This window comes from Natator depressus, chromosome 2 (assembly GCF_965152275.1).
Source record: "Natator depressus isolate rNatDep1 chromosome 2, rNatDep2.hap1, whole genome shotgun sequence".
NCBI lineage: Eukaryota > Metazoa > Chordata > Testudines > Cheloniidae > Natator > Natator depressus.
In genome coordinates, this window is record NC_134235.1 from 173,859,485 (window position 1) to 173,871,318 (window position 11,834).

Sequence of the window (11,834 nt, forward strand, 5' to 3'; positions counted from 1 at the left end):
ATAATTTTCTCTCAGGCTGTCAGAGAACATGAGCACTGTGGAGGCAGTGTACTCAAAGAGCCAAAGAGAGATTTTCATAGCACACTGTAGAAACCCTTAAGCCTCATACAAGGAGCAGCACTGAACAGTTCCAGAGGGAGCCATGTCTGCTGGAAAGAGGTTTATCATGAGGGAGAAAGAAGGATATATAGGGAGCTTTTAAAAGTTTAAAGACAACAGCAAAACTAAAAAAAAAGCTATTTCAATATTTTTCCAGTTTTTGACTGAATTTTAAAATGTTTCTTATTGACATTAACATCCGGGAGTACTAACAGAATAATGCACTGAGAAACTAGACCCTTGTCCGTTGTCTTGGGAAACAACACTGAAGCCTGTGGGTTAAAAAATGTAATCAATTAAGCCATTGCAATCTGTTGAGAAGGTAGCTCAAAAACATATTAGTTTTAAAACCATAATGCATTTGATTGAGAATTATCAATCTGCTAAAATTAACATCAATTAAGTGGTATAGCACAAGGTCTTCCCTTCTGATCTCCCATCCTCCTGTTTGGTCTTGGTTCTTGCTGGGCTGTTTGTGGGTCATATCATACAGTCTATAATCAATCAGTGGCTTCAGTGGGAGATTTGCCTGAGAGTTTGTCTACGCAGAGGGGCAATGCACACGACAGGGGTGTGATTTTGGAAGTGCATTAACTGGTCCATGTACTGAGCTGGTGCTCACTAAAAGTACCCTCTAATGTTAAAATGAACTTGGGAAGACACACCCCTGAACTGAGCACTGATGAACGCTGCAGACAAGTCATGAGTAAGGACTCCAGAATTTTAGCCTATTAGTTTAGAGACTGATGCTGGTCATGTTTGCACCAGTGTAACTCAATTGACTTCAATGGAGTTACTCCTTATTTATATCAGAAAAATTGAGATCAGAGACAGACCCTTAGAATATACTTCCATCATACACTTTTTAAAGAAAATTGTCTTTTTTATTTATTTTTTATTTTCTCTTGGGAAAGGAAAAAAATACCCTTGCAGATGTCTTCTGGTGATTATTAAATGCCAGAGTAGAAATCTATGTACATAGCCTAATAAACTTACAATAATTTCTGTAGTGAATGCCATCATGATGCACAGTAAGTCTACAAATTCTCTTCTCTACACAATCTATGCACTTTTTAATTTAATAAAATATTGTGTGGCTTTGTAAAAAGAAAGAAAGAAAGAAATACTATAACAACAGCATGTATTTCTACGGTGTCCTTCACGAAAGAGACAAAGTGTGCTTCACAAGACAATCCAGGGCTGGATATAACCTTTTAAATAAATAAATGATGATTTAAGGGTTTAGAAAACACTAGATTACAGAAGGTAAACGCTGAGATCTAATAACCACGGTGATGCACACAGTATCAGAACCTGAACCGAAGAGAACATGGTGTTTGTACTAGCTGTTAGCTGAAGTGTCTTATAAAGCAACACTAATTCCCTAATTCCGGAACTACCTTCAATTTCCCCTTTTCTCAGAATCCACTGTGAGTTTAATAGTAAATTGAAAACAATGTTTGCAGGGAAGAAATTCGAATCTTGTAATTTTTTTTTAATTTGGCCACTCAAAATCTAGATATTATATTTTTTGGAACACCAAAAAATAAATTACTTCTCTTAGATTCAGATATAATGTATCCATTTTCACAAACTACCCCAAACCCTAAAATGCTGAATTACATTGTGTTTGTGTGCCAATTTGTGCCCCCAGTTTGTGTTCAAATTCTATTGAAGCCAATTTTGCTCCAAGACCTCAATCCTGCCTACACTTAAGCACATGTGTAGCTTTACTCATGCGAGCAGCCTCCTGTCATTGGGACTATTTGTGTGAATTATATACATGCTTAAGTGTATGTAGGATCAGCACCTAAATAAGTAACATCACAAAGAAATAGCCAACTTAATGTTCTCCTCATATACTTGTTTTAAAGAGTGCTCACTTCATATCTTCAGCTTGGATTTGAAACCTTTGAACATTGCTCATTGTTTTGTGCACAAAGAAATTCTTGCCTTTTTTGATGGGAGTAAAGGGTAGGTAAATACAGCATTCAAACCTGGTGGAAAAACTCTGTTACCTTTTTTCATGTCTGACCTTGGGCATTACACCCCACAAACCATCATTTCTGCCTACCATTCAACCAGCATCTTGTCAAATCTGGCTGCAAGATTAAGTTTCCTGATTCTGAATTCAATATTGCAACCCTAAGGATATAAGAACCAGGCTGGAACATTCTGTTTTTATTTTTTAAAAAAAATGGATAAAATTGTTTCAGCTCTGAGACCACAGTTTGCCCTGACTATAATGATAAATCATCATGAACGACACTAAGTGAAATGAGTTTGATGTTCTCTGCTTTATTCATCCATGTTAGAAGCCATTTTTACATTTGCCACAACTTTTAACCTTTACTCCAAAGGACTGAAGGAATCTTGTTTGCAGATATTATTTCTGCTTTGTATAATCCATCTGATGAATGTGAAGCACGTTTTGTACACAGAGTGGGATGGACATGGTGTGGAGAAGGTAAAACATTTGGCAAGGAATCCTACAGTGGTTGTGTTTCCCTAGACTGGCTTAATATACCAGTACTAGCCACTCCTCTTTATCACTTAGTATCAAAATAAAAAAATAAATGAAAGCTTCCCCTACTGAGATTTTAAGGCCTGATCATGCTGAGAAAGGGACTAAGGAACTTTCAGTACTTTCAGGATTTGGTCTCTGCTGAACAACAGCAACTCCTACTGAAATGAATGGGAACTGCAGGTGTTATGCAAGTATTTGGCACTTCTCAGGGTTTGGTCCAATACCAAGAACTACATAAGAATCATTACTGTTATTTTATTTACTACTTACTTGTTTAAAGGAAACATTTCTTTTAAACAAATATCAATGTTGTTTCCATCTTTACCCACCTTTTACAGTTAGGGTTTGGTATGCCTCAGGCAAAATTCTCTGCTGTGAGCTGTATAAGAAAATTGAGCCCGATAGCATCTGCATCATATTGTGGGTAAACAATAATAGGCTTGATTTGGCTCCAAATGAGGACCATGGGATTTTTGGACAATGAGAACAAGACTGAGACCACACTCTGAAACAAAGAACGGATCATAAATATTGTAGTCTTAGCCCATCTGGTATTTCTTTAATACTATATCTTCCAAACATGGGCTAAATCCTCGAGTTCATATTTAGATTTTAGTTCCAGTAAAACTCCTATTTACTTCAGTGTGAGTATGGCCTGACTAAAGCCTAACTAAAGCTGACTTAGCTTTTAACTCAAAAGCTGGCCCAATAAACAGAAATGCAGTTGGAGAAGTAAACAATTCAGTAAAATGGACAATATTCCGATATGTCAATAATTATCTACTGTAATATGTTTAACCGCAGCTGTTTTGCATCATATTATCACCAGTTTACTTAATCTGCTTGTAAAAGGCTCATGCTCTGTTATTGTCTCTTGAATGAAACTCTTGTTTCCATAGCACGGGGTTACTAAAAAGCATTTTTGTCCTATTATTTGTGCCCTTATTATACTTCCGTTTTGGAAGTGCCATTACAGAGCTCGACTGTGTCTCCTAAACACACGAGCATGAGATACCTGAAAATGTTTGAAATTTGTAAAACAAAATTTACTTGATGGAAGCAGTGAGTGAAATATTATGTGGTTTGTTTTTAACTTTTTTTTCCTTTTGCTTAAAGACCTGTTTTTCTTTGGAATACCCCTTGCTGTCTGTGAGCTATGCCTAACTTAGGGCCCAGTACCGCAGTTACAAGTAGACAATATCAGGCAAATAGTCCAAGTGCAGTCAACAGAACTAATCTCACATGACTCAAGTAATACAAATTTGCAGGATCAAGACTTTTTACTTCCCAACTGGCTGTAGATCGCTTTAGTGAAGTGAAAGAAAAACTATCATTGATATTAACAGGAGCAAGACTTCAGAGTAAATACTTTCTCACATGAGCAACAGATTGCAGCGCAGCAATGGTACTATTGCTGTGACTATGGACTACTGTCAGTAAGGGTTTACAATATCTGGCTGTAAGGCCCCAACCTTCCAAACACGCACATGCTTAACTCCAAGCACATGAGTAGTCCCGATGGAGTCAATGGGTTTACTCATGAGAGTAAAATTAAGACTGTGCCTAAGGGCTTGCAGGTTCAGGACTTAATTTTGCCAAGAAATTGTATAAAAGACATGAACAGTACATGTATCTTTAATAGTGGAAATATCCATTTGCAATAACTATGATCTTTATTTTACATTGCTTAAGAAAATTCATTTATGCCATTGGACAGAAGAGAGTGCTTTGGTATAAAGCTTCCCCCCGCCCCACTGTCACTTTCAAAATAGCTAGGAATTTAGAACAGTCTCTTGATCTTCAAAATTTTCTTTTGATCTCACAGTTAGATAAAACTCTCCTATGCAACAGCACTACCAGTCAACAGAGAATCAGTAGTAAATATCAACAGCTAATCTCTCTCTTTTGAAGACATAGTCCTACATATCAGAAAGGTTTCAAAGCCAGCGATAAAACAAAAAGCCTGAAGCTATAGTCCATTTACCTGTAGTCCTGACATTCATGAAAAATGAAAATGTTCAAGAGCCTTAAATTACTCTCTTTTATCCTAATAGTCACCTCTAATTATACAACAGTGTGTATTGTAATTATTTAGCCGGCATTTAAATCAGACTTCCCTGAATTTATGAGCAATGACAGTTTGTAAATAGGCAGCCAGGGCCTGATCCTGCATACTCATGGAGTAGTCCCATTGAGTTCAGTGTTGTATAGAACTACTTGAACGACTAAGGAATACTCACATGAGTAAGGATTTGAGTCCCAACTCAGCAGGGCACTTAAGCACATTTTAAACTTAAAGCATGTGCTGAATTCCCATTGACTTCAATGAGACTTATGCATATGCTTAAGCCAAATCAAGGCTGCTCGGCGTGAGACCCCCCCAGAACTGACACAGCAAAACAGCTGTTGTTGTAATTATAGCGTAATAAGAGGTATCACAAACAGGCACCACTAAGAGAAGTACTTCACCAGCACGAGAAAAAGCTATATACATTTGTCTTCAACTGTCTTTTATTTCTTCCATTTGAGTTTCAGTCCAGATCAGAGGCAAAAAATAAAAGCCTTATTACAGCTACATGTCAGTGTAAGATAAGAGGCTCAATGCAGTCACTTCCATGTACTATACATAGGAAAAGTGGCCCAGACTGGTATTCAGTTTATCAGGCTAGAATCAAGGAACCACAACAAAGGTACTTGAATTTAAATGCGTTGCCAGAAGATGAACATCTACACAACTGAAGGATTGTAGCATGCCCAGCAATTTAAGGGTCATATCCTGTGCATTGTTTTTCTTTATGGTTAAAATAATGGTGAATATGTGTGCACTTTCAGTCACTGCTCTTTAAACATTTGACTTCATAAATGGGTTCAACCACCAAGTAATAGGCCAGACTACACAACACAAGATGAAAAAGAAATGCACTATGAAAACAAATAATACTGATAAGAACTTTTTTAGAGGGCTGATATCAATTAAAAGCTGATTTTGGTGTGAAAGCAGGAAAATAATTTTAAACATGAAAGAAAATGATAAAAATCCATCTTTTGCACTGTAAAAGGAAAAGTCAACAGTAAAATGCATTCTTTTGCTGGAATCCAGGACTAGGACCAAAGAATTTACATATATTAAATTAACTAGATCCAAACTCCTCTACAACAAATATTTATATTGTAAAATATTACAGCCACATTCCTCCATCTCCTTACAATAATAATTCTTATGGAAACACTGTACTGGAGAGCATATAAAAGAGTGTGTTTCTGTGGAGATGGAATGTTTCATTATCAGAATACCAGGGTGTACATAAATATTAAAAATATGTTTTTAGACATGATTCTTTCTGTTTATATTGTTTTCAGTACTACTGAAAACAAGATTTAATGTCTACCTGTCCATTTTCCCATGTTTATTCCTCCTCTTCCCCCCTGCCCCCTTGCTCAGACTTCTTGTCAACTGCTGGAAATGGTCCACCTTGATTATCACTACAAAAGGTCCCCGTCCACTCCCGCACCGCTCTCCTGCTGGTAATGGCTCGCCTTACCTGATCACTCTCATTACAGTATGTATGGTAACACCCATTGTTTCGTGTTCTCTGTGTATATAAATCTCCCCACTGTATTTTCCACTGAATGCATCCGATGAAGTGAGCTGTAGCTCACGAAAGCTTATGCTCAAATAAATTGGTTAGTCTCTAAGGTGCCACAAGTACTCCTTTTCTTTTTACCTGTCCATAAGCATCTCACTTGCTCTCTCCAATGACAGAATTCAACTGTTGGTAGCCATATAGGACAATGATGTCTCTCTCCACAGTAGTTCTGTAAGTAGACAGTGGGTCAAATACCTTACTCATGCAAGTAGTCCTACTCACCGCAATGAGACTAATTTTGCCAGAGAGAACAAGAATGGCCCAAAATGTAGAAAAAGGGTTTATTCCTAAAATGTATTTAATATAAAGTTTAGAATGCTTAAATGTATAAGATTCTTTTAGTTAAAAGAATAAAGTTTTATGTGTCCTTCAGATTAGAAATAGGAATGTGCATTTGAACAGCAAAAGATTCTCTGTAGGAGTGCTCAAGGAATTGTTTAATGAATGTTCAAGCCAAACTAAAATGTAGATATTCTCTTCACTGGTTAAAAATTAGCCTGCTGCAAATGCATTAATCGGTTTAAAAAACCCACTAATTTGGACATTTAGATCAATTTTGTGAAAAGTGACCAGTAAATCACTGAAATGAGTGACTTCTTTTCCAAGGTATCCCACTGCTTAAAATAATTATAACAAACAAACAACAAAGTAAAAACCGAAGAGGACCCAGCTATGCTGTACAATGTATGAGATATCAATCTCATAAATTGGTCTTGGGAGCCAAACTCTCTATGGAAAAAGAGCATGTGTTTACTCCTGCATATACAGCATTTGTTAGATTATGAGACCATACGGGAGGATATAACTGAAATATATAAACATGGCTGATGTTAAGAAAGGCAACCCAAACATACTAATAATATTGACAAGTTCTTGCCTTTTTGAAGAAGATTTTTACTTTTTACTAATTTACTTCATTTGTTTTTATTACCATCTAATTTCGTATCCCTCTGTTCTACTATATTTCCAAAAACCAGTGAACACAAATGTGCAGCCAGCATGGGCCCTCGGGCCTCTGGATCAAGATGGCAGGCTGGCCTTGGTTCCCCTGGGGACAGCAAAGCCAGAAGGGTGATTGGACACAGTGACCTGTCTGCATGAGATGAGACAAAAACAAGAGGGCTGTAATGCTGATGAACTAACCTGTCACTCACAAGCTCAGGTCTGCAACAAAAAATAAAAAAATAAAAGAAGGTGCAGTAAAGATTTAGTGAACACACAAGGTAGAAAGATACAGCTTAATTAATTAGATGATGATACAGTTAGTAACCAGTTTCGGCGGTCTCAGGGTAAAGGGGGAAAACTGGTTTGGAATCTACTTAAATGTTCATGTAAAAGGATAAAAAGAAAATAATTTTAAACAGCTATTATGGTTCAGCATGTAAGGAAGGTAGCTGTCAAAGATCAGGGTTTGATTCCAAACACACCAGTTATGAATCAAAATCACAATGAGCAATGAGCTTCTAGATCTTGACACACTAGGCAAGGAGGTTGTTCTTCAGAGTACTTGGCTGCTTAATTGCTTGCTTGGGGGAGGAAAAATCCAGAGGGACGGTATATAAGCAATTCTGGGAGCCAGTACACCCAGCTACTAGATAATGATTAGGACTGCAATAATATGCCTACCATTGCCATCACCAACAGAATTTGGTTCTTAAAGCCAGAGAGAAATATTGTTACAAAATGAAAAGATTTAATGGTAAAAATTTCTTTAAAGTTTTAATTTTTGGTTCTTGAAAGTTAACAAGAACTCATAAGAACAACTTTTTCCAGCACTATTATGGGAGCAAATGAAATGGTCATTTTTAAAAATACTGGTATGTATAGAATATTCATAGCTTTATGATTTATCAGTAATAAAGAATATATAGTACATGTAATTTTGAAGAGATTTTATGGAACTTAGGGCATGTCATTTGATAGTTATTTTCTCTTTTTATCAGCTGAATGTTTTAGACCCACAGGAAAATCAATATTTCTATTTTCATTAATACGAGCTAATTAAAATGATTGTTTTATGCATCCTAATTTTAAAATGCATTTTATTTAACAAACCGAAAACATATATCAGCAGTTCTAATCAAAGGGTAAATCTTTTTTAAATTTTTAGCTATTTATTCTGCATTAGCTATTTATGTAGCTATTCATAAAAAATTGAAGAGAAGAATTTATGAAAACTAAAATAAATTGACTTGAAAATACTGTATGTACGTACACAGACATATATAGGTATACACGTACACATCCTATATGCACATACGTCCACACATACATATGCAAAAATGCTTGGAACACATTTATAACTCACACATAAGCTGTATAAGTGACTTAATTAACAATTACTCTTGAATTAACACAAAAAAAGAAAGTTAGTTCCTAAAATTGTGAAATGTATTTTTCTTTTAAGTGCATGCTTTCATTATTGATTTTTGGAAAATGACATACAACACCACACTATAAATATTTTTTCAGACATTCATCTAACTTTGTTTTTAATTGAGGAATATTAAACATTATGCACAAAAGAAACATGCTCATACTCATTCCACTGTCAAAAATCACTTTCAAAAATATAACAAGCATTAAATAAAACATAGCTAACTTATACATGGAAAAAGTTACATTAATGAGGATACTGCAGCTATCACAAGGTTTGTGATTCTTCAAGCCTTCAAGTTACATTTCCTGTCAACAGTACATATGTAAATCCTTATTGTTACATTTGCTTTAATACCATAAAATATATTTATTTAACACTGAACAAGTTGGCACAAAAAGGTAATTAGCACTCTCCAAAACATATTTTTTCATGCAATTTTATACTGTCAAAAAAGTGCCACTTTTTAAGTGCTAACAGAAAGCTATTTAATGTTTGGGGGATTTTTAATAAAAAATGTATTCTCTCTTTTTAAAATATTTAAAGCAATACTAGTCTGTGGTAAACATGGTATTATGTATCTGACATTTTCCATCTAAAAGTGCATTACTGCATATGATGATATTAATAAACCATATGCTTTGAGAGACTTCAGTGCTTTGCTGTAATTTAGTTGAAAATAGTAAAATGTGTGTTTTTCCACCACTGTATTAACATACAAGGAATACAAATACTATGTCATCACTTTAGCAGCATGTGTTCACTATGCTGGAAACATATGCAAAAAAATAACAAACTTTTGAGAGTTCATAAATATCCTTTACCAGAGACTGATTTATGAGTCAATGGTTAATGAGAAAGTGTTGAGTACTTAAAATTTTGTTAGCAAAAAATCAGACACCCTCTTCCCACTCCTATTGCGCTCATAGGGAAACAGCCCTTCCTATGCAGCAGGACACTATAATTTCTTTCACCACCAGTCCAGGTTATTATTTGAAGGCAAATGAAAAGACAATGATTCTTCTCTCTTCTGATTAAGCTCAAAACAGAACATTTAAAACACACACACATAGAACTACAGACTTATCAGAAATCACAAAACAGAAAGAGAAGGACTCACTGACCCATTTGGAAGACAAAAGACGACAAAACGGAAAAGCTCTACAAATCAGCTTGTGAGGCCTCAGAGAGATATTCTTCTGGCATTTCATCCCAGCAGCCCCAGACCAGTTCACTTCCCTGGATACAGGGAGGGAGAACTAAATAGAGCTGTTTATTAAAGCTGTTGTGCTGGATTGCATTAGGAAGCACGAGCAGACCACCTGGACCTTTCAGATTGTGGCAGTGTTTAATTTGCAGGCTGCCCCTCTGCAGCAGCAAAGACTACTACATTTACCAAGCTCAATCACACATTATCTGGGTTAGGAGTAAAAGCAAAGAAATCCACAGCCTCTAGTATAAAAATACAGCTAATATACAAATAATGAACTGCATTAGGAATATGAAGCAACTCCTTAGTAAACGTAATACTTTTGCTCTTCACTTCTTCTACTTCAGTATATTTAGACAAAATACAAAGGTAAATTAAAAAATAAATATTGACAAAGCTCAGACTAAATTATAAACTGGGATTATTAAAGCAAAGCATGACATTTTTAGGTTTAACTAGTGAGTCCCTGGCCAGATTAATATGGTCTTTTGCCTTTCTCACTTTCAGCACTACACTTGCTGGTAGCTGAAGATACAGATAGAAAGATGGTACTGTAAATATGAATTACATGAATCATATGGTTAGACCCTTGTGAAAAAAATAAAAGGGGAGTTGAGAAATGGCTGACTCCATACCTGACCAATTACAGCTTGCATGGTCCCTGTGTCCTGCTGAGCTGAAAGATCGCAATCCATCATATGTAGTCTTTGAAAAGGAGAATGGGGGTTTCTGGCATGCATCTGTCAATCAACTTCTGCACTCACAACCATCACCAAAAGCAAGGGAAAAAAGTCAAGCTGCTCCACCAAATAGGATGAAATAGTCATGTGACCTTCAGCACACTCACACACATACATACTTCCATATAACGTATGAATTTTCTGCAGATATGAAATGACATTGACAAATACCCAATACCAAGTAAATAAAGTGAGACAAACAGCTACTCACCAAAGACAAAACACTTGCTGTAATCTTCAGCCTAAAGATTTAACAAACCTAAGAGGTATTTTGAACTGATGCTTTCTTTTTAAGCCTAAACTTTCCAGATAATGTGATATCATTTTATGTATGGATACAGTGGTCAGAACTTTAACCCTTTGTGTTCTCTCTTTTTATTTATTTATTTCTCCCTTGTTAGTCTTCTGTGGGCTGACTGATTTCCTGATTTCTTTAAGTTTCTTTTTTGTCAAAGTGAACAGTCTTGCTGTGCCTCTTATGTCCATATACAAGTAGTATGAAATCAGTAAAAACTAGAAGAAGGGGGAAAAAGGGGGGGGGCTGTGAAACTGGTGCCCTTAACTAAAAGCTTAAAATAGTCCTCATTATAGCCCACCATCACCCACTGAACATTTGCTGATTGGAAATACATATTTAAGTATGAGTTTGTGTGAACTGTGATGAGCACTAAAAATATAAAATATTCAAACTATGTAAATCCTACTCACAGAACCCTTTCCATTTTGAAGGTTAGCAGAGTTTTGGTTCATTCACTGCTCCGCTGAACTGACATAAAATGTTGTTACTTATGATGGCAAACATTACCATTTTTTTCAAATGGAAACAGTTTGTTTCATATATCTTCCCTTCTGAGTTAAGATTTGCAAGAATTTCCAGGACTATTTTTTTTCTTTCTTGTCAAAATATATCATGCACTTGTCTCCAAAAGCTGAGTGTTATGAACAACACGTTACAGCATTGATTGCTGATGTATTATTGGCCAGTGATTGGTGAAGGGTGACATTAATGTAACCCAGTAGCACTTTAACCCTTTGAGGATCAATACAGCTATCTGGCAATATATTAAAATAACAGCCCTGATATGTTTTTGCAGTATTACTGTTCAACATAAATATTAGCTTCATCTTCTTGTCCTCATTCTAAAATTCCAGTTACTTTACTACTGTAAACAAGCTGGCTTTGAATAACTGTCAGAGTAAAAAGCAGTACCTGCACCTAATATTTGCATCATAC

The 11,834-nt window shown here is 35.8% G+C and overlaps 1 protein-coding gene across 1 annotated transcript in view; it reads right to left on the minus strand.

Moving 5' to 3' along the window:
- Positions 1 to 10,600, minus strand: part of POU6F2 (POU class 6 homeobox 2) — a 377,737-nt gene extending 367,137 nt beyond the window's left edge. The window contains exon 1 of the mRNA XM_074945315.1: positions 10,496 to 10,600. Coding sequence (XP_074801416.1) covers positions 10,496 to 10,600 — 105 coding nt within the window. The remainder of the gene's footprint in view (positions 1 to 10,495) is intronic.
- Between the last annotated feature and the right edge of the window lie 1,234 nt (positions 10,601 to 11,834).